This window comes from Macaca mulatta, chromosome 1, assembly GCF_049350105.2.
Source record: "Macaca mulatta isolate MMU2019108-1 chromosome 1, T2T-MMU8v2.0, whole genome shotgun sequence".
In the NCBI taxonomy this organism is placed as follows: Eukaryota; Metazoa; Chordata; class Mammalia; order Primates; family Cercopithecidae; genus Macaca; species Macaca mulatta.
The window spans coordinates 64,334,219-64,357,341 of record NC_133406.1 but is presented as its reverse complement, the minus strand read 5'-3'; the positions used below and the strand labels follow the sequence as shown (position 1 = coordinate 64,357,341).

The 23,123-nt window shown below is 44.1% G+C and overlaps 1 protein-coding gene and 1 long non-coding RNA gene across 4 annotated transcripts in view; both read left to right on the top strand.

Annotated features, from left to right (window-relative positions):
* Positions 1 to 23,123, top strand: part of LOC144341440 (uncharacterized) — a 59,398-nt gene that overhangs the window by 5,768 nt on the left and 30,507 nt on the right. The window lies entirely within an intron of this gene.
* On the top strand, positions 600 to 21,242 carry EIF2D (eukaryotic translation initiation factor 2D). 3 transcript variants are annotated; one of them, NM_001266770.1, is made up of 15 exons: positions 600 to 795; positions 1,702 to 1,892; positions 3,622 to 3,705; positions 4,679 to 4,769; positions 7,491 to 7,598; positions 9,776 to 10,029; positions 10,527 to 10,644; positions 12,691 to 12,736; positions 13,164 to 13,267; positions 13,388 to 13,537; positions 13,904 to 13,993; positions 15,787 to 15,882; positions 17,133 to 17,253; positions 19,119 to 19,293; positions 21,039 to 21,157. In NM_001266770.1, exons 1-15 carry the CDS (start codon positions 740 to 742, stop codon positions 21,107 to 21,109), a joined length of 1,755 nt encoding a protein of 584 aa, NP_001253699.1. In that variant the 5' UTR covers positions 600 to 739; the 3' UTR covers positions 21,110 to 21,157. The 3 variants fall into 3 exon arrangements, with proteins under 3 accessions (NP_001253699.1, XP_077861035.1, XP_028683838.1); XM_078004909.1 differs by having other exon boundaries at positions 624 to 795; positions 20,595 to 21,242; XM_028828005.2 differs by lacking the exons at positions 9,776 to 10,029; positions 10,527 to 10,644 and having other exon boundaries at positions 624 to 795; positions 21,039 to 21,242.

The following is a 23,123-nucleotide window of genomic DNA, read 5'->3' as shown; positions in this document are numbered from 1 at the left end:
CATGCCCGGCTAATTTTGTATTTTTAGTAGAGACGGGGTTTCTCCACGTTGGTCAGGCTGGTCTTGAACTCTCGACCTCCGGTGATCCGCCCGCCTCGGCCTCCCAATTATTTTTCTTTTTTCTTTTTGTATTATTTATAGAGACGAGGTTTCACCATGTTGCCCAGGCTGGTCTCGAACTTCGGGGCTCAAGCGATTCGCCCGCCTCGGTCCCAAAGTCTGGGATAACAGGCTTGAGCCACGGTGCCCGGCCGAAGCCTGAACTCGTGTTTTTGAGTTCAATTATTTTTGCGGAATTGAATTGAACCGAACCGAGTGGAACGGGAGCTTGCAGAGAGCTTCTACGCAAAGCAGTTCCTAAGGTTAATGGAGTGGAAGAAAACAAACAGAACCGCTGTTGGCGTGACCGAGTCGCTGCTGACTGCCAAACCGGAGCTGCTCGCGCAGACGCAGAGCCAGGCCCGCGAGGGGATGGGACGGTGGGCAGGGGAGGGGCGTTCCCTGGGCCCTGCCCCTCCCTGCCCTGCTTTAGTTCCAGGCATCGCCACTGGGGGCGGCCGCGGCCTCCCCAGCGGCAACGGCCACGAAGCTGCGCGGCCCTGGTTTCCAGCCGGGCCTTTTTCGCGGCCGGGCCCCAGCATGGATACCCTTAGAGCTGTGGGCCTGGCAGCCGCTGCGCCCTCGCTTTCTTGACATTCCCTGACTTCTGTGCTCTCTTCCCCAGGCCACCCCAGCAGACATGTTTGCCAAGGCCTTTCGGGTCAAGTCCAACACGGCCATCAAGGGGTCGGACAGGTGAGGGAGGAAAGGGGCCTGCTCTGCCACCAGAACAACCAGACATCTCTTGGGCCCGGCTGGCCCATAGCCCTCGCTATTCTCGGCCGACATCCTCGGGTGGAGGCCGAGGGGTATGCCAGGGAAGGGACCCCAGGAGGCAAGGGTGGGTTGGACACATTTTGAAGTGAGGATGGAGGGGGACCTGGCTGTCTTTTGGATAGTCTAGTGAGTTTAAAATAAAACGTAGTTAAGACAGCGTTTACTGTGTGCAGTCACTATTTAAGGGGTTGTGGAGAATGCAGAAATGAAGGAATACGGGATTCTTGCCCTCCAAAGAGATTAATACACCTTGGAAGAGATCGGATGGGATACCAAGGATTAAAAGTATAAGAGAAAAAAATGACTAGTGATTACTTCTGGCAGGAGAGACAGCTGGAAACTGAGGTGGGAGGGAATAAGGCACATGTGGTAAGAAATGTATCTGTTCAGACAGGGTCACAAATGGAGACTGTGTTTGAAATTTTGTAACCAATGCTTTATAGTTGTCTGTAGGTCTCATGGCATAGTTATTTAATCATAAACTGACAGATTTGCGAAGCACATATGAGAAAGAAGTGGGCCCAAGGGCTAGGCATGAAGTCAGGAAGACAGGGCTGTTTCCTGTGTCAGGCTAACTTGGATTGTGCACTGGGCCTGTTTCCCCACCCATAAAATGGAAAGGCATACCCCAGGAATGAGTGAAAATAGATGACAATGGATGAAAAAGAATTTAGGATGTTTCGGAAGAGTGTATGAGACTAGGACATCATAAACCAGGCAATCTTTCTTTTGCCCTTGTGATTTTATAGTGAGCACTTTTGAGTTCTTGATATTTATTAAAAGTCTGTACAGGCAGCATTCACAGTGCTGGTGTGCTTTCTACAGGAGAAAGCTTCGAGCTGATGTGACAACTGCTTTCCCCACCCTTGGAACTGATCAAGTCTCTGAGTTAGTACCTGGAAAGGAGGAACTCAACATTGTGAAGTTGTATGCTTACAAAGGGGATGCAGTGACTGTGTACGTGAGTGGTGGTAACCCCATCCTCTTTGAACTGGAGAAAAATCTGTATCCAACAGGTATGACAACAGGATGAAGATAGCCATTACCATTAGGTCGTTCTTGCCTAACATCTGCTTCTCTCTGTTTCTTCCATTAACCTGTCTTGCATAAAATAAGCAAGCACAAAATCTCCCAATACCATCCCCAAGGATCTTTGTGGACTTAGTGTTCCTGGAATTGAATCTTCCAATTCTAGGACGTAAAAGGTTTTCTCTTATGCAAAACCACTATAGGAGGGGTTAAAAAAGGGCTAACATAGTAAGTAAGGGTGGTTGCAAAGGGAAGTTCTGAGATGAAGGAACAGTGGCTGAGAAGTTTACAGTGGGTTGACTAGGGATAGAGCAGAGGTCTTGAAAAGCATGGAGTTTCAGGGCATGTCTCCATGAGGCGGAGTCTTGCTCTGTCGCCCAGGCTGGAGTGCAGTGGCGTGATCTCGGCTCACTGCAAGCTCTGCCTCCTGGGTTCACACCATTCTCCTGCCTCAGCTTCCCGAATAGGTGGGACTACAGGCGCCTGTCACCACGCCCGGCTAATTTTTTTGTATTTTTTTAGTAGAGACAGGGTTTCACTGTGTTAGCCAGGATGGTCTTGATCTCCTGACCTTGTGATCCACCTGCCTTGGCCTCCCAAAGTGTTGGGATTACAGGCGTGAGCCACCGCACCTGGCCAAAAATATATATTTTTTTAGAGACAAGATCTTACTCTGTCACCCAGGCTGAAGGGCAGTGGTGTGATCGTAGCTAACTGTAACCTCAACCTCCAGTGCTCAAGGGATCCTCCCGTCTCAGCCTCCTGTGTAGCTGGGACTACAGGCATATGCCACCATGTCTGGCTACTTTGAACATTTTTGGTGGAGACAGGGTCTCACTGTGTTGCTCGGGCTGGTCTTGAACTCTTGAGCTCAAGTGATTTTCCTGCCTCAGTCTCCCAAAGTGTTGGGATTACAGGCATGAGCAGGGTGCCCAGCCCAAAAAATGTTTCTTAAAACTGTCTGTAGCAGGATTTTCCTAAAATACTGAAAAGAGATACTGTAATAGGAATGAAGCTGGATTGATAAGCTACGTATCCAGCTGTTTTCATGGTGTTCTTTAACCATATGTCTCACAGGGATTTTTTAGGCTTTGAGTGGCTCTCTAGGAATCTTTGCCTTCTCTGTCACAAATCTCAGGGACTCAGTCTCCTTTTCTCTTTTCCATAGCTGCTGACACCTACTTTGTAACTTGGGGCTTTTCATCCTCCAGGGTTGGCTGTAACAGTGCAATGCAATATCCGTAGGCCACTCGTGCCCCTGATCTTACGTCCTTGCTGTACCTGAAGACAACCACAATGCTTTTTGACCTAGGGGTTTTTACTGCTAATCACTATGGAAACAGAGGGGATAAAAATGGTAAACATGGGAAAGTTTCCAAATTTTATACAGCTGGCTTCCTGTTCTTAGGCTACTTGCTTCTGAAGCCATAAATAAAAGCTTCATTGGTTCTCTGCCCTCACTTTTTTGTCCACTGTGGCCATTTTCTGCTGCTGCAATCCAGGTGCCTCCAAATTTCAAGTGACACTCAGTTCCTTAGGTTTTTTCCTTCCTCAAAAATGAAACCTCTCTGGGCATCCCCTTACAACCTTCTCTTTAGCTTTGAGTTGAGTTTCTTTCTTGTATTCTAGTTAAAGCGACCATAGTGTTAGGTTTTTCCGTTTCTCGAAAAGATTGGCTTTTTGGTAATAGTGTTTTCTGGATGTCTTTTTGTACAGTGTACACGCTGTGGTCCTATCCTGATCTTCTGCCAACCTTTACAACATGGCCTCTGGTACTCGAGAAACTGGTAGGGGGAGCAGGTAATAGGATTTTCCTATATTCTGGCTATTGGCTGAAACCCACTTAGCAAAAGCCAACTGGTGTAATAAACTTACCCATTTCTTGTGTTTGTGTGGTTGAAAAATGGAATTTTTTCTCCTGTTCGTTTTATGTTTCTCACTTGGCTGGTTCCACAAGATCTCTGGGCCTCTCTGGCCCTGTTGTAAGGCTTAAATAAGTGTTGTGAAAGTACTTTGTTAGCCACCATGTGCTATACCATAAATCAATAAGCTGAATTTAGGAAATTAGGACAAGACAGATCATGTTATAGGCTACTCAAACTTTTTTTTTTTTTTTTTTTTTTTGAGATAGAATCTCAGGCTGGAGTGCAGTGGCATGATCTCGGCTCACTACAACCTCTGCCTCCCAGGTTCAAGGGATTCTCCTGCCTCAGCCTCCTGAGTAACTGGGATTACAGGAGTGCGCCACCACGCCTGGCTAATTTTTGCATTTTTAGTAGCGACAGGGTTTCACCGTGTTGGCCAGGCTGGTCTCGAACTCCTGACCTCAAGTGATCTGCCCCCACCTTGGCCTCCCAGAGTGCTGGGATTACAGGCGTGAGCCACTGCACCTGGCTAAAAGTACCTCTTTTATGTCAGGAGAATGTTAGGAGCTGAGTCTGGAGAGGAAGTGAAGGTTCCCACTTCTGACTTAGAAACCACCATTTGAATAAAAATAAATATCCTGCTATTGGATGGGCGAAGGGGTCATCAAAGGCATAAGCTACAGGCATAAGGCACTGCACCCAGCCAGGACACTCAAACTCTGACCTTTAACCCCCTGAGGGGAGAAGGTCTGATACTGAAGTTGCTATTTTTCATTTTTATTATGAATAACATAGTTGATACCTAATAATTATTTTTTCATTGAGTGAGTCAGGAAATGATGAAGTAAAACACAGAGTTAGATGGAGGCCGAATGCAGGTTGTGATGTTTTTGTTTTGTTCGTTGCAGATTTGATGCTGCCTGGACTAGTGATGCCCCCTGCTGGTCTGCCTCAGGTACAGAAGGGCGACCTCTGTGCCATTTCCTTGGTGGGGAACAGGTACTGTGCCAGGCAACTGTGCCTTTGGGGGAAATACTTGTGTAAAAGAGAAGTTGGAGGGGAATAACAGCTTATAAAGCATATGAACAAAAGAGTGAAAGCAAAAATCGGTTTTGGAAGAAGCAGAGTGGGCCAGCAGGGGAATGGCAGCAAACCTATGGGGAGTCCATGCATCTCGGCAGAGTATATTTGCTGTTTGCTGTTGCTGCTCTGTTTTCTTTCAACTTAGCATTTTTATTTTATTTTATTTTTTTAGATTTACAGAAGAGTTGCAAAGATAGTAGAGTTCTGACATGCTCATTACCCAGCTTCCTCTAATGGTAGCCTCTTACATAACCACAACATAGATTATTACCACCAAGGAATTAACATTGGCAAAGTACTGCTAACTAAACTACAGACTTTATTCATATTTTCTCAGTTTTTTCACTGGTGTCTTCTTTCTCTTCACATATCCAATGTAAAATACCAATTTGCATTTAGTCGTCGTGTCTTCTTAGTCTCCGTCTGTTTGTGACCTTTTTTGTTTTTTCGTTGTCTTTCATCACCCTCATGCTTTTTCCCTATATCCATATCATTATCCTCATCTTTTAATTATTTTTGATAGCTTTATTGAGATACAGTTTATGTACAGACAGGATCTCACTCTGTTGCTCAGGCTGGTCTCAGACTGTTGGCTTCAAGTGATACTCCTGACTTGGCCTCTCAAAGAGTTGGGATCACAGGCATGAGCCACTGCGTCTAGCCTCCACTGCTTCTTTTTAAAAATAAGAAGTAATTGTATGAACAACTCTGAAAAATTAAAAGCCCCCCTTACCCCACAATCTTTTTCTCCTGGAAATAACCATTATCATTTTGATGTGTGTCCTTCTTGTTGTTGTTCTACACATATATACATGTGCATATAAAAATACCTGGCTTAGGGTGTGTGTGTTTAAAATTCAAACAAAATTATACTGTGTATGTGTTATGTTTTCACTTAATATTGTGTGGACATTTTCTTTTTTTAATTTTCATTTTTAAACTGTTACATCTTAATATTTAAATGTGGACATTTAAATACTAACTTAATACACATTTAAATTTAACTGTGTGTTAAATAAGAACACACAGATCTGCCAAATCTTTTTACCTGTTGTGTGATGATGGAACAGGCCCCCTCCTGGTGGACATTGAGGTTGCCTCCAATTTGTCTCTATTACAAACGTTATCTTATTGATGCCTCTAGGGACACTGTTGCCAGTATTTTTCCAGAGTAGATACTAAAATGCAGAATTGTTAGGTTGAAGATCATGTGTATTTTCTGTTTTCCTACAAACAAGCTGTATCAGTTTTTACACCTACCTGCAGCATATATGGAGCCTATTTCCCTATACTTTCACCAATACTGGATATGATGGGTCATCTTCATTTGTGTTATCCTAGTGAGTGAAAAATTACATCTTACTATTTTTTTTTTTTTTATGGAGATGGCCAAGGTGAACTCGTCATTTTGATAGAGTCTCTCTTTGAGAGAGACGGAAAGAGCGATGGTAGGCATGATAGGGGTCAGTGTTCAAAGTTCTTATTTCTGCTACTCATATTCTTCTATTTTCCTTAAATGCTTTGGAACCAAGCACCTAAAAACTTTTGTTTACCTGTAGCAGAAATTACAGTTGAAAAGAATGATGATGTTACCGTTTTTTTCCCCCCATATTCTATCTGAGATAGGAGGAAACTATGTAAATGAATATTTGGCCTGTTCACTTTAGCCTTTAGAGTATATACGGGGGTGGAGCTGTGGATGGTTTGTGGTGGGGGTAATGATATGAGGGGTTGTTAAAAATACAAGTCATGTTCAAGACTGGAGTTCTTAAGCCATTGACCTTTCAGGGGTAGATGAGAAAAACCTTTTAAGAACTGGGAAAGAAGCCAGATTCAGATTTTGTGGCAGGAACTGACCTATTGGTACAGTTAGCAGAGCTGCCAGGTATAAAGTAAGTTCAAGTGTTGGGAACTCTCACTTGGACCCTGGCTACCTTGCCAGGCTTATGTATTATTCCCCCACTATTATCCAGCTAGTCACCCATCCTTACAGGCAATATCTGATTGATCAATGCTTGAGTAACACTGGGCTAACAGATTTGTCATCTGGGCTTTGGAAGTTTCTGTAGTTACTATATATGTGGTTGTTTTTGATATCCTGGAAACATCCAGTTCTTAGATACGTAGTTACACTGAGCAATCCCTCTTATAAAGTCAACTCAGAAGGAACTTCTCTAGTTGGCACCACTGTGTGTCTCTTCCCTCTTCCCTATGGCATCCCTCAGCCTAATTTATCATATATGAATTGCCTCCCCTTTAAACTTCCTTGTGGGATGGCTATGACTTCTTTAAGGTAGAGGAGATAATTTATATTTTTGAAATTAATGAAAGGGAACATTAAATATCCTTCCAAGATCTACCTGGATTTAATTCACAGCAGGAATAAAACAAAGGCAGTGATAAAGTCAACAGAGGAGTTCCTAATACAGAAGTTTAATGTTTGGTCAAGGGATTTTTGAAAGTAATATTTATAGGTAATCTAAAGAAAACTGAGAGTGGACTGAGTTTGGTTCTATGATACAAGACCTTCAAATTGGTAAGGTTGGTATTTTTACCACATGTGTCAGAAGATGATCCTAACATGTGCCCTTCCCATTGGCTTTCCTTGACCCTGGTCTCTGGCTTCCTTCTTCTTAGAGCCCCTGTCGCCATTGGAGTCGCAGCCATGTCCACAGCTGAGATGCTCACTTCAGGCCTGAAGGGAAGGGGCTTCTCTGTGCTCCATACTTACCAAGACCACTTGTGGTGGGTACAGAGTTTCTTCTGTTTTACGGAGAACCGGGGCAGCTGGGTAGAGGATGGGGCCTGAGATTCAGGAGTGAGAGTGTTGGTCCTAGCCATGTCTTTAAGCAAGTTGCTAACCCCAGACTTTCATTTCCTTGCCAAATATAAAGAAAATATTTTTTCCCCTGCTTGGACAAGTAATGAGAGAGAACTTTATTTTCTAAGTGAATTATAAATCTTAGACCCAAAAGAAGGCCTTAGGGATCATCTGCTCTCCTCTCAATACAGTGATACTCAATTTTTTATAGCCCTGGTCAATCTGGCCCTAGCTGCCATGCACATTTTAGGCATCATGTGGCCCCATGATGAGTGCTTCTGAATCCAAATCATGGCAGGGTAGACCTTTAGATACCAGGATTATAACCTGATTACTTTTATGTTATTCAGATTTCACATTCCAGACTACTCCTCCTCATGGAAGTAACGCATTCTGACTGTAAAGGTTGCATTCTTGAGACCCGTACCTGTTCATTTTCTGGTTATTTTCTTTTCATTTTAGCAAAACAGTAAGCAGTGATTTTCTCAAAAAACACATTTAGCGAAGTATTGTGGCCTGTTGATACAAATTCATTCTTATATTTTCTAGCCCAGTCTTGGAATTACTAATTTTTTTTTTTATTTTGAGATGGAGTCTTGCTCTGCTGCCCAGGCTGGAGTGCAGTGGCTTGATCTCAGCCCACTGCAAGCTCCGCCTCCCAGGTTCATGCCATTCTCCTGCCTCAGCCTCCCGAGTAGCTGGGACCGCAGCCGCCTGCTACCACACCCGGCCAATTTTTTGTATTTTTAGTAGAGATGGGGTTTCACCGTGTTAGCCAGGATGGTGTCCATCTCCTGACCTCATGATCCACCCGCCTTGGCCTCCCAAAGTGCTGGGATTACAGGCGTGAGCCACTGCACCTAGCCTTTTTTTTTTTTTGAGATGGAGTCTTGGTCTGCTGCCCAGGCTAGAGTGCAATGGCGCAATCTTAGCTCACTCCAACCTCCGCTTCTCGATTCAAGTGATTCTTCTACCTCAGCCTCCCGAGTAGCTGGGATTACAGGCATGTGCCCACAACAGCCAGCTAATTTTTTTGTTTTTAGCAGAGACAGGGTTTCACCATGTTGGCCAGGCTAGTCTCGAACTCCTAACCTCACGTGATCCGCCCACCTAGGCCTCCCAAAGTGCTGAGATTACAGGCGTGAGCCACCACTCCCAGCCAGAGTTATTAATTTTACAAGTACTGTCTGAGCCCTCCTTTGCTGGAGGTACAACCTCGTTTTAGCCTGTTTTTAGATATTTGAGGGCTGATGACTGATGTTCTCCTAGCACCTGTTGTTTAACTAGCAGTCTGGGCAACAGCAATCAAGGTCAGGTTGTCTAAGTTATTTTAGCAGCAGCTGCTTTGGTTCTCTCCTTGCACCTTGAAAAAAATATTTATGGTATTTAGCTGATCAGAATAGCCTAAACATACCCTTTGGCTTTACTGTGAATAATACTGAGAAGCCTTGCCATAGCTATTAGTTAAAACTTAGTTTGATTTGCATGATGTTGGCTAAGATAAAGCTTTTTACTGCTCTGTGTGCTTTGCTATGTGGCATCTCCTTTTTTCCTGTCTTCCTAAGGCTTAGTGGCATAAAACCATGGCAATCTCTGCTTTCCACGTTAGACTGCATTTGATGTAACACAGAAGCCACTGATTTTGCAGGTCCAGGTGTTTGTGTTTCATAACATATGCTGAACCCTGGGTTTGCATTTCACCAAATAGATATTACAGATGCATTTGTGATCTTAATGTTCATATTTAATTCAAATTGGTTTTATTATTAACTCAGATGAAGGGAACATTTTTGGGAGTTTATCTTAAACTCCTTTAATCTCTCTCAGTCTTGGGATGTCTATTAATAGTATTATTCTTTTGGGATAGGGAGGAGACAAGATTTATTCTCCCCATTTCAGAGATGAGGAAACTGAGGCATGGAACTTTTGGGGGCCCGGAATTAAAAGTATGCTTGAGATGAAGGCACAGGCTCTCTGCCCCCTCCTGGCCACTTCTGCCTATTGGCTGTCTGCTGTCTCTGACCTCACTGCTGACTCTTCTCAGCAGGGTTGGAGAGTATTGGGGCTGCTGCTTGATGTTTCTGACATGAGATTTTTCCAGGCGATCTGGAAACAAGTCCTCTCCACCTTCCATTGCTCCACTGGCCCTGGATTCAGCAGATCTCAGTGAAGAGAAGGGATCTGTCCAGGTGGACTCCACCCTGCAGGGAGACATGAGGCACATGATCCTGGAGGGGGAAGAGGAGAATGGGGAGGCTCACCAGGCATGTGAAGAGAAGTCTCTCTCAGAAGCCCCAGAAGACACCAGCACAGGGGGCCTGAACCAAGACTCCACAGATAGCAAAACGCTTCAAGGTATAACTCTAGGAGGAGAAGAGCCCATGTCCCCACCTCTCAATTTAGGAGCCTGACGAGCTCCACTCCACTGCTGACTAGAATGGCCGTTAAGCTCCCAGGGGAGGAGGGGAAGGTCCTTATTTTCTGTGAGGGTGGCACAGCAGCCCTTTCACAGCTTGTTTTTGAGTCCTTTCCACGTAAGTCATGTCTTCCTGGGTGCTAATCTGCCCTGGCATTTGCCTGTTTTCAGCTACAAAGCCCTCCAAGGTTTCCTCTGGCTCAGCTTCTCTGGGTGAACACTCCTAGCTTGGTGGGACTTTGTGGCTTGACTCCTTCTCTGGGGTCAACCCTCTTGAAAGGCTCAGTGCTCAAGAGAGGCTGGGAGCTTTGGTACCTGGGAATAGGTTCCTTTCAGAGCCAAGGGGGCAAAGTAGGGATGAAGCTGGGGGTTGTTTTCTTGTACCAGGTGTTCTGTATCCCTCAGGAAGGATGTGGCTCTTGTCTTTTCCCTGCAGAGCAAATGGATGAGCTGTTACAGCAATGCTTCTTGCATGCCTTGAAGTGCCGAGTCAAAAAGGCTGACCTCCCTTTACTCACCAGCACTTTCCTTGGCAGCCACATGTTCTCCTGCTGGTATGGAAGGCACTGATGTGGGCTGGAGGCCGGGGCCGGGATCTCACGTGTGCTCCTTGGTAGTAGGACAGAATGGGGCCGATGCAGGGACTGGTTGAGGGACATGCTGTGGAAAGAGTGGAGGGGAAGGCTTATCTGACAAATATATTAGTTCCTGGGTTCTAAAAAGTTAATTCTTAGCTTGCTGGGCTGTTAAAACAAAATCTTAAATTTTAGCCAATGAAAGGATATTAAGGACTGGAAAGTTAAAATTCCTGAGATTCTGTAAACACTGCCTCTGCCATGGGGTTTCTGGGCAACCTCACAAATCGGGCAGCGTGTCCTGTGCAGGAAGTGTCCCAGGGCAGCCTCTTTGTCAGCAAGCTTCTTCTGGAACATTCAGCCTCCTCACACTTCTGAAAAGTATGTGGGGGGGCCACATTAGGTTTTATTAGGAAGAAGAATTGGTGTGAACACCCCGTCCCGGCCCACCCCATCCAAAACACAAGTCACCAGGAGAGGTAGTATTGCATGTGGATAGAACCTGGATTTTGAAGACAGAGCCATCCGGGCTCAACTGCTAGGTCTCCAGGGTGTTCGAGCAAGGTGCATTTTAGCTTGTTAGTGGGCTTCTCTGGGTCCTAATTTCTAATAATCATGGGATTGCTGTAAAGATTACATAACCTGAAATATAATAAGCATTCAGTAAATACTATCATGTCAGGAGGTTTGCTTATTGATTTTTACCCTGAGATTGAATTTATTTATTTATTTATTTTTTGTTTTGAGACACAGTTTCACTCTGTCACCCGGGCTGGAATGCAGTGGCGTAATCTCAGCTCACTGCAACCCCTGCCTCCCAAGTTCAAGAGATTCTCCTGCCTCAGCCTTCCTGAGTAGCTGGGATTACAGCCACATGCCACCATACCCAGCTAATTTTTGTATTTTTAGTATTGATGGGGTATCACCATGTTGCCCAGGCTGGTCTTGAACTCCTAACCTCAAGTGATCTGCCTGCCTCAGCCTCCCAAAGTGCTGGGATTACAGGCGTGAGCCACTGTTGCCGGCCTGAATTTCTTTCTTTTTGAGAATCTGGCTGTGATTTTTTTAAAAGGTGATTCTTAATGTAATGTCTTCCCATTTATATTTGGGCATCTTTAAGCTATCCTGTATAAGTGTGGTGTCTGGGGTGTGTGGAGGGATACTTGGTAATCTGTCCTGACTTTCTTGGGTTGCAGATACAGGGTAAAGGGGGCCCCTTCTCTGTAGGATAAGATCCTGGGGTGGATTCTAGAAGGACTCCTCGAGAATCCACTGCTACTACATGTCATGTTTTGAGAGAAGATGTAAGTTCTGGAGAGAGGAAAAGATCATAGCTTTTATCAGGAAAGTCCCCTTCAAAACTAATTGCTGTAGTGTAGGGGTCAGCACGTTTTTCTGTAAAGAGCCAGATAGTAAATATGAGTATTTTCAGTTTTGCAGATCATACCATCTCTGTTGCAACTACTTGATGCTGCCATTGTAGCACTAATGTGACCATAGACAGTAGATAATTAGTTGGCCAGACCTGACCCCAGGCCATGGCTTGCTGGGCCCCACTCCAGGCCTGGCTGCCCACGGTGTGAGTTTGCTGTTGCAACTTTGGAGGCCACAGAAGGTTGTCTGGTGTGGGAGGAATCTAAGGTTGTATCCAATGCAGTAGCCACTGGCCACATGTCACTATTTTCAGCTTAAATTAATTTAAAGTAAATAAAATTTAAAATTCAGTTCCCTTGGTCACAGTCACACTTCAAGTGCTTACTACCCACATGTGGCTAATGGCTGCCCTGTTAGATAACACAGAGAACATTCCACATCTGTGAAAAGTTCTGTTGAACAGCATTGATTTAGAATGTCCCATAGTCTGTGCCCCTCTCTGATGTCACCCCTGGGCAGACAGTTCTGGCACAGTGGCCTCTCTCTGAAGGTGGGGCAGGAAGGCTGAGGAAAAAGGCCCTCCTCTCAGTGTCAGGCAGGTCCCAGCATGACTGCTCGTTAGCTTAACTTGCCTTTTCCATCTGCCATCAGCCCCGAAGGACGACAACTGGACATAAAGAAGTCAAGCTACAAAAAGGTAAGCAAGGATCTTCTTTGCAGATCCCATGCAGAGAGTTGTGTAGGGGCACATATGACATAAGCCAGATGGACACTGGGGAAGTCCTGTGTACCGGGCTCAGGCTAGAATTAAGCTTTTTGACTCTAAGTATAAGGGGGAAGAAAGAAACTCTCTCTGGGCTGAAGCAGTTGGTGGCACCCACTCTCCTTTCCCCTTTGATCCCTTTATATCTGATTAGAGTTCTGAACGGCCTCACTAATTAGTCTCTAGCAGCTTCTTGCTCCCTGACCCTCAGGTTGGGGGCCTTCCAGTTCCTGGTTGATGAAGGCAGGGGCTGTCTCATATCCCTGCACAGTCCCTGCCTAGCTCACTCTGGCACATCCTGGGTGCTCAGTATGTGTGTGGAATCAATGAAGTCCCCTACCACTGGCCCTCTCTCCCTTAGCTCTCTAAGTTCCTGCAGCAAATGCAGCAGGAGCAGATTATACAGGTGAAGGAGCTGAGCAAAGGGGTGGAGAGCATTGTGGCTGTGGACTGGAAACACCCAAGGTGAGTGCAGGGGGCCTGTCACTGTAGCCCAGCTGGCCCCAGGGCACCTGGGCCACGGACTGGGGATTGCTGAGATGCTAGTATAAAATGTGTTTTTTCTTTCCTTCTGCTGGGTTTTAGGATTACATCTTTCGTCATACCCGAGCCCTCCCCGACCTCCCAGACTATCCAGGAGGGTAGCAGGGAACAGCCCTATCACCCTCCAGATATAAAACCCCTCTACTGTGTCCCAGCCAGCATGACCCTGCTCTTCCAGGAGTCTGGCCACAAGTGAGTTTTTGGAGAGCAGCCCTTCTCTGCCTGCTTGGTGTTCTGGCCTACAGTTCCTCTCAACCTGAGTAGTGCTCTTTTGCAACTGGCAAAACCTGCTCTGCCCCTGTTCCCTTCTCCAAAATCCAGCTTCCAGCCTCCTTCCCTGGGCAAGTTCCTCTGGACTAAATGAACGAGTAGGTCTTAACCTTTTCTGCCTGTAATTATTCTTCACATGGTCATGCTCACTTCAGTCAGGAAAAGGGAAGAAACTAGAGGCCGAAAGCTAAGGAAAGTCCCCTGCTCGGCAGGGAGTGAGTCTGGGCATCTACATTTTGTCTCATGGCACAGCATGAACTAACCCGTGGGTCACTTCTCCTCACCTAGGAAGGGGAGCTTTCTGGAGGGCAGTGAGGTCCGAACGATCATCATTAACTACGCCAAGAAAAATGACTTGGTTGATGCAGACAACAAAAAGTGAGTGCATGAGAAGCACTAGATCTGTCTTATTGGGTTTTTGTCTTTAGCAGACATAGACACATTTGGGGAGGGAGAATAGAAAACCATAGCGTCTTGGAGGTAATTAAGACCAGTGGTTTCCAAACCATGGGCTGTGGACACTCAGAGTTATTGTCTGGGGTGTTCAGATCCATGTATGCTATCAACATTGACTACAGACTAGGTAAATATTCTCTCACAAATACCCATGAATCATCTTTAATTGGCTATTGTGAGGAATAAAATGTAAGCTTACAAAGAATTTACTGAAGTCATAGCATTTGGTATTTATTTTTATTGATATTTGTACATATTTATGGGGTGCATGTGATATTTTGTTACATGCACAGAATGTATAATAATCAAGACAGGGTATTTGGGGTATCATCACCTCGAGTATTTACCATTTCTATGTGCTGAGAACATTTTAAGTCCTCTCTTCTAGCTATTTTGACATACACAATACATTATTAACTACAGTCACCTTACTCTGCTCTCAAAGATTAAACTTATTTCTTCTGTCTAACTGTATGTTTGTACCCATTATGGTATTATTTTCTTAAAAGGGGATACAGATGGTAAACTACCAGATGAAGAGAGTTCCATTGATTGTTTTTTACTTTAATGGCCAGGCACTGTGGCTCGTATCTGTAATCCCAACATTTTTGTAGGTCAAGGCAGGAGGATCACGTGAGGCCAGGGGTTTGAGACCCACCTGAGCAGCATGATGAAACTCTGTCTCTACAAAAAATACAAAAATTAGCCGGGCCTGGTAGGGCATGCCTGTAGTCTCAGCCACTTGGGAGGTTGAGGTGGGAGGATTGCTTGAGCCCAAGAGGTTGAGGCTGCAGTCAGCAATGATCTTGCCACTACGCTGTAGCCTGGGTGACGTAGTGAAACCACATCTCAAAAAAAATTTTTTTTTTTCACTTTTAAAAAAATCATCATGATAAAAAGTTGAGACATACCAGCTTAATCTAATACCTTCATTTTATTTTATGTTTTATTTTTATTTTTGAGATGGAGTTTTGCTCTTGTTGCCCAGGCTGGAGTGCAATGGTACAATCTCTGCTCACTGCAACCTCTGCCTCCCAGGTTCAAGCGATTCTTCTGCCTCAGCCTCCCAAGTAGCTGGGATTACAGAGATGTGCCACCACGCCCAGCTAACTTTTGTATTTTTAGTAGAGACGGGGTTTCACCATGTTGGCCAGGTTGGTCTCGAACTCCTGACCTCAAGTGATCCACCCGTCGGGCCTCCCAAAGTGCTGGGATTACAGGTATGGTGAGCCACCGTGCCCAGCCTAATTTTTGTATTTTTAGTAGAAACGGGGTTTTACCATGTTGGCCAGGCTGGTCTTGAACTTCTGACCTCAGGTGATCCTCCATCCTCAGCCTCCCAAAGTGCTGGGATTACAGGTGTGAGCCACTGCACCTGGCCAACACCTTCATTTTAAAGATCCCCACTTCTTTCTTTCTTCCTCACTAGCCAGTTGTGATGCTAAGCTTAGAAAGCTTTGTTCACATGCTTAGTAGCTAAGGCTTCTGATCTTCAAATTTATCCCATCTCACTTTCCCTTCCACCTCCTGCTTTTCCTAGGAAAGCATATGTGTACCTCCCACCCATAAGGTACATTGCCTTTTGGACTGTGGGCCCATAATTGATTCATATCCTGAATGTCTATAAAAGCCGTGTGAGAGATGAATCCTGAGTTAGCCTTCAGGTCAGAAGGGACAAGTCTAGGATTTCTTCATTGCCTCTTCTTTCCCTTTAGTCTTGTGAAATTGGATCCCATCCTATGTGACTGCATCTTAGAGAAAAATGAACAGCATACAGTCATGAAGCTTCCATGGGACAGTCTTCTGACCAGGTAACGGGCATTGCCTCTCCAACTTTTCTATCCCCTCCCCTTAATATCGATCACATTGAACTTTAATACTGTCACTATCTTAGCCTTTGATTTTCTTTCTGTAATTCATACCAAGTCAGTGTACATAAACACAGGCTTGAGGAACTGTGATTTGGGGGATCTTTGGAACAATTTGAGCCAATATGACATAGAAGAACTTGAAAGGAAGAACAAAAAGGAACACTAATTAAAAATAAGAACTTCAGGCAGGCCTAGTGGTGCATGCCTGTAGTCCCAGCACTTTGGGAGGCAAAGGCAGTAGGATTGCTTGGGCCCAGGAGGTGGAGGCTGCATTAAGCCATGTTCCCATCACTGCACCCCAGCCTGGGTGACAAGATGAGACCCTGTCTCAAAAAAAGAACTTACTCTGTTAAAGTGAGGGCATTTAAAAAAATAAAAAATAAGAACTTCAATAAGATGCAGAAGCAAAAGAAGGCTGGGGGTAAGTGTCTTAAAGTCTTTAAAGGAAAAATGTTTAATATTCCTTGTTTTCCACGTAACTGAAAATAGTTTATTATCAGGAGTCAGCAAACTACAGCCCATGGGTCAAATCTGGCCTGCCACCTGTTTTTGTAAATAAAGTTTTATTGGAACACAACCATATCCATTTATGTGTTGTCTGTGCGCTGGTTTTGTGCTATAATGGCAGAACTGAGTAGTTGTAAGAGACCAGGTGACCGCCAAAAAACCGAAAATACTTACTGTCTAGCCCTTTATAGAAAAAGTTTATTGATCCTGATATATGTGATAGCAAGAGAAAACTTAGTTAGATAAAAGGTAGAAACTCCTCGTGGTAAAAGTGGTCTATAAAACATGTCAGAAATGTGAAGCAGCACTCGCAGGCAATAGGCTGCTTAAGGCACATTCTTGAGACAGGTAGTAGCCTCCACAAGGCAGACAGGGCAGATTCTCAAAAGGCCAGGTCAGTGGACTGTTTCCAGGGGCTCAAGTCACTGATGTTCCCATGTTTGAATCAGTGGGTGTCAACCTTGGCTGTACTTTAGGGAGCTTTAAAAAATACGTAGCCCTGGTCAGAGATACAGATTTCATTGATCTGGCTGCGGCTCCCTAGGGATTTGAATAATTCTAATATACAACCAAGGTTGTGAACCTTCAATTTCAGCCTACACCTAACTGCCTGCTGGTAGTGGGGTATGAGGAAATGGTTCCTGTTGGCTTTATCAGTTTGCAACTCATAACTTCTGCTTCAGGTGTTTGGAAAAATTACAGCCTGCCTATCAAGTGACCTTTCCCGGACAAGAGCCCATTGTGAAGAAAGGGAAAATCTGTCCAATTGACATCACCCTAGCACAAAGAGCTTCCAATAAAAAGGTAATTTACAAAGTTCAAGGATGGTGATGTAATGTTCTTGCCAAGTTCTGGTCTCCCTAATGTGATTGGAGGTTTTAGATCGGCCTGAAACACATCAAAGATTTTTTATGAAACGTGTTTATGTGCCTGGGCTGGGCTCTGTATGAAATAGGTAAAGCTGACCCCGCTCACTCTAGGATTTTGTTTTAGGAAACTTGCTAGAGCCTGGTTCCAAAAGTAAACAAGATTTTATTTTTATTTTTTTCTTAGAAATATGTTATGGGCATTCAGCTCTCACATATTCTTTCACCTCTTAGGCCTTACTCAATGAAAATAACTTGTAAAACACTTGCTGAAGGAACTGAGTGTGTTTAGCTTGGTAACACAAAGTTGGAGGGAACCAGTGACATCTCTCCTCAAATATGTGCAGAGCTGTCCCCTGGCAAAGTAGTGCACTTATTCTATATGCCTTGAAAAGACAGAAATAGGTTATTGGGTGGAAATTCCAAGAAAACAGAGTTGAGTTCAAAATAAAGAACTTTGTAGTAGTGTACAGTTATGAGCATGGGCTTTGGATAGGACTGGGTTCAAATGCAGCCATTGCCTCACTGCCTGACCTTGAATGTGTTACTTCATCTCTTTTTGTCTGAGTTTTACTCTGTGAAAAATGGGGATAATACCTCGCTGGTAAGGCATTTTGAGGATCAAATGAAGCTGAAGCACTTAGAATGTACTTGGCATATAAATACTTGTTTCTCAATAATTGAGAACCAGTAATGATAACCTTTATAATAATTAGTAATAGTCACTATTTATTGAGTTTAATTATGTGCCAGACACCGAACTAAATAATTTTCATATATATAGTTTATTTAAACACTAATTTTCTGTTAATAATGGCAAATAGAATTGTCCAAAATTGAAATTGGTGCTTCATAAAATAGTGAATTTTTTTCTGGAGAGTCTGCAAACAAAGATTAGGCACTTGTTGGGGGAGGATGTAGTTGGGGGGTCATGCATCAGGTGGGCAGTTGGAAGAGATACGTCCTCTAACGTCTTACTGATTCTAAGATTTTCTGGGTCTGGAGCCCATTGACAAGCATAAGGTAGTTGGAGCTTTTATAGTCTTTATTGATAGCAGTCATCCCTCACACACCCCTGATAGTAATACACTTTACCATCTGTAGTTATGAATGAAAATTTGTTTTAAAGCAACAAGGAGGAGAACTGTGATATTTTAAAAGCACTAATATTTTTCTTTTTTATCTCAAAGTCACTTGTCATTTGTGAAGTTGAGTAACAGAAAAATGCATGTGTTGTTGACTAGATTCTTGATATTAAGGAACTATTGTTTGTTAATTTATTTTTAGATGTGATGATGGTTTTGTTTTTATGTTTAAATGAGTCTTATCTTTTGGAGATACATACTGAAATATTTATAGATGAAATGATCTGATGTCTGGGGAGTTTTGCTTTAAAGTAATAGAGGAGTGGGGAGTAGACAGGGATATAGATGGATCGAAGTTGGCCATGAATTGATAATCGTTGAAACTGGTGATAGGTACATGTGGGTTTATATACTATTCTGCTTTCATTTATGTTTTAAATTCTCCAAATAAAAAAACTTAAAAAAAAAAGGTAGACATTCTATGTGATACAGAGAGTGTCTGTCCCTCTAAATATATAACACATATATTGGATGGGGTAAAGAGAATCAATTTAGAAGCACAAAAATAAGTTATTTGGATTAAAAAATTACTAGGGTTATAGGAAAGGTGAACCATCAGAGAACATGGGCTGAGGAGGCTGCTGAGGCTCCGGAAGACCCTCTGGAGGGAAGGGAATGCAGTCACCACCGTCAGTCTCTGTCCCCACTGTCCCCCCAGGTGACCGTGGTCCGGAACTTGGAGGCCTATGGTCTGGACCCATACTCAGTGGCTGCCATCCTTCAGCAGCGATGCCAGGCTAGCACCACCGTCACTTCTGCCCCTGGGGCCAAGGACAGCCTTCAGGTGCAAATCCAGGGAAACCAGGTCCACCACCTCGGCTGGCTATTGCTTGGTGAGCATCCCCTCTGAAGAGTGGAGGCATTGGTCTAGCTCAGCAAAGACCTTCCTGCCAACTCAACTTGCATAATACACATACATACATACTCTTTCTCTCTCCATTTAGATTTTAGTGGCTAGCAAGAAGATGGAACCAATGTTTGAATCAGATCCTTTGGCTCCTTTGAAATTCAGTGTTTTCTTTTCCACCATTAGAGTAGTTTTCTTCCTGGTTGGTCCCTTTTTATAAAACATTCGGCGAGCACCCAAACTTTTGTGCTAGGTCCATTGTTGGGGTTTTTGCAGGCATCTCTCTTAATCATAATGATGCCACAGAGCTGTTACCTGTTTTGCAGATGAGGAAACTGAGGCCCAGAGAGGTTCTGTGCCTGGCCCTGAGATGATCTGACTCTTGAGTGATACATCTGGGCACGGAACTTTTTAGACTCCAGAGTCTAAGTTTTTTTTTTTTTTTTTTTTTTTGAGACGGAATCTCGCTCTGTCACCCAGGCTGGAGTGCAGTGGCATAATCTTGGCTCACTGCACTCACTGCAGCCTCTGCCTTCTGGGTTCCAGTGATTCCCCTGCCTCAGCCTCTCAAGTAGCTGGGATTATAGGTGCATGCCACCACAGCCAGCTAATTTTTGTATTTTTAGTAGATACGGGGTTTCACCATATTGGCCAGGCCAGTCTTGAACTCTTGACCTCAGGTGATCCACCTGCCTCAGCTTCCCAAAGTGCTGGGATTACAGGCGTGAGCCACCATGCCTGGCTTAAAGCCTAAGTTCTTTATACTAATTCTGGGTAGCCCAGCCTCCAGTTTGTCCTCACTTCAAACCAGCCTTCACATCTCTGCCTGAGTCAGCTTTCTTAAACAAATATGATCACATCACTCCCTTCTAAAAAACTTTGTATGCCTCTTCAATGCCTTCAGAATTAACTCCTAAGCTCAATAAACAAGACCCTCCCAGCCTGACCCTGGCCTTACCCCAGCCTTCCCTGCAGGCTCTCTCTGGCAGCTCCTACACCCACGTTGCAGGCAGCAGCGGTCCTGGTCTCCTTGCAGTTCCCCAGATTCTCCTTGCATGTTCACCCACATATGCTTCCACCTGGGCTATCCCCTTGCCTAGGATGCCCTCCCACGCCTAAGCCCACCTGACCTCAGAGGCTCACTGGCCCAGCTCAGGGGTCCTGCGAGACCTGTCCCTAAATTAGCATTTTAAACATTGCTAATGTAGCACTTTCCAATTGTGTTTATATTTCTGGTTAATGTCTGCAGCTTGGCTAATTTTTTCTAATGTCTGAACCTCCTGCCAGACTGAGCTGCATGAGCCAGAAGCCTTGCCTTTTTCATCCTCAGGGCCTGCATATAGTAAGTGCTCATTTAGGCAAATGTATTCCATGGCCTATGGCATGTTACTTCTAGACAAGTTAACTTCTAGAATCGAGCCCCTTTATGTGAAGAACCCCATAGGAGGTACTGAGAAGAAATGTTATGAGGAAGAGAGAGGAGCACAGACTGAACAGACACATTCTCTCTCGTGAAAGAATTTTAAACGCTTGAAATACACCCAGAAAGTAGCTCAGTGTGAAAATTTCAGAAATATACACATCAGCCTTGAGGTGTAGGCGTAAGTGGTCAGTCCCGAAGTTGAGTTTGAGCTGGGTGGAATGGCATTGTGAGACAACGGGGACTGGTGGAGGGCCAGCTGCGGAGCCAGGTCATGCTCCGCTGAGGAGTGTGTGCTTTTTGGATTGTAGAAGAGTATCAGCTCCCTCGAAAACACATCCAAGGTCTAGAAAAGGCCCCCAAACCTGGCAAGAAGAAGTGACAGACTCTTTTGTCTCACGTGGTGGATCCATTGGAAATCCAAGCTCTGGGCTGGTAATTTTTATGAGCATTTTCAGCTTTTGCAAATACAAAATATAATTCTTTACAAAAATAAATTTTTATTCTAATCTAAATATGACTTCCCTCTGTTTCCTCCACTTAGCTAAAATGTTGTACTAATTTTTGAAGTCGGGAGTATTCTAAATGGACAGAAGAGGCCATGGTGGCTGCCTTTCTGCCCACGTGGTTTCAATGATTTCATTCCTTCCCTGCTTTCCAGGCAGGCCAACCCATTCAGAGTTCTGGCAGGTGGAGCCTTCCGCTTTTTAAACTCCTACCAAATATCCTACTGCCTAATTAACTTCCTAGCCTCAAAATAGTTCCTTCTCATCTCAAAGGGTTAGTCACATAGAAAACAGAACCCAGCTATTCTCTGTCATCAATCAAAGCAACAGAAGAAAGAATTGACCCTAAATTGCAGCAGAATTTAGGCTAGATAGAAATCAGAAACAGTACAGGCATATCAGGACATGGGTTTCTATAGGACAGTGATTCTTCCTCAACTTTAGGACACTGCCATTAACTGGTAAATTTGTGATGTAACTCTAGATGACAGCTTTGTTACAGTGAAGAGTCTTATCCAACACATGCCCTCTTCAGCTCCAACTTCTTAATGTGGAGGTCATGGAAGGGGTCTTTAATAGGTCTTTAGAGGATCCATAAACTCCCTGAAATGGTGCACAGATTTTGTACGATCATTTTCCTGAGAGAGGGACCATGCTCTTGTCAGATTCCCAAAGGGATCACTTGAGGCCAGAAAGGTATAGAACCACTGCGCTGGTCCCTGCTCAGTTTATGGAATCATTTCTCTGACCGGATCTCTGCTTGTACAATAGGAGGGAGAACTGGGCTAAATTCCTTGAGTTCTTGGGTTTTACCATTAAGAGACAGTTGCACTTCAGTTTACTTGTTTCTTTCTCTTCTCGGTTTTTCTCCAATTAAGAAGGCTTAAAAATATCCACAGTATCCACAAATTGCCCATTTGAGGCTTGAAAAGGAAAAAAGGAATGGGTTTGAAAATGTGTGTGTGACGCCTCCTACCGTCTGTTATCAGGCCCGGAATAGGCCTTTATACTCATAAGTAAACTCCTTAATTTCACTAATCCTATCTCTACCGGCATGAGCATATGGAACTAGGAAAGGGATTTCCAGAAATTGAGCCTAAACAGGATCCTGTTAAAGCCTTTGGCCTGCCAGAGTCTGATGGAGGGATTATGATCTGTATAGTAGTAATGAACTATGGTCCTTATGTGAATACAAGTAAAATATAGCACTGTGCAAAGTTCTTTCACAAAGTTAATTTGTTTTGCACGATCTTGGAGAGAGTGGAGGCTAAGAAAGGTCATGTCCTGCCTTGTTGATCTCTGCTGAAGACACAAAGCCAGTAAGTGGTAGGGCTGGGTCTAAAATGAACATCTACCCTTGATTGTGGTTTGACCCACAGTTCTGCCATGACCCAGTGCTGTCCAGACCTGGGCATTGAGTGTTTTTCCAGTAACGGTGACACATTTGCACTGAGTCATCTTCCCTCTCCCCCTGTGAACAGCATAGGGACATGTTCAAAGGCAGAGTAGAGTCAGACTCTGTAACAGGTTCTTTTTCCTATGTGCTAAGTCAGATAATCTGTATCAATGTCAAACATACAACTTTGAATTTATTAACCCATGCCATAACCATATGAGTTTCAGTGAAAAGCAGAAACTGCTTCATTTTTAGACTTTGGCAAAATCATTGAAAGATACGTTTCGTGGAGGTCTAGGTGAACAGAAATGTTACAGATGTGCCCCATTCTTGGGCAATTTTAAGGATGCTTGTTGGATATTCATTCATTCTTTGGGCCCTATTTATTGCATTCTATGTGATCAATACTGGAAGGCAGGCAAGAATTTCTTTGTAATAACTTTAGTGTGGTTATTTCCATGATTACTGAGATGTTCCTTTGATGAAAGTCAGTG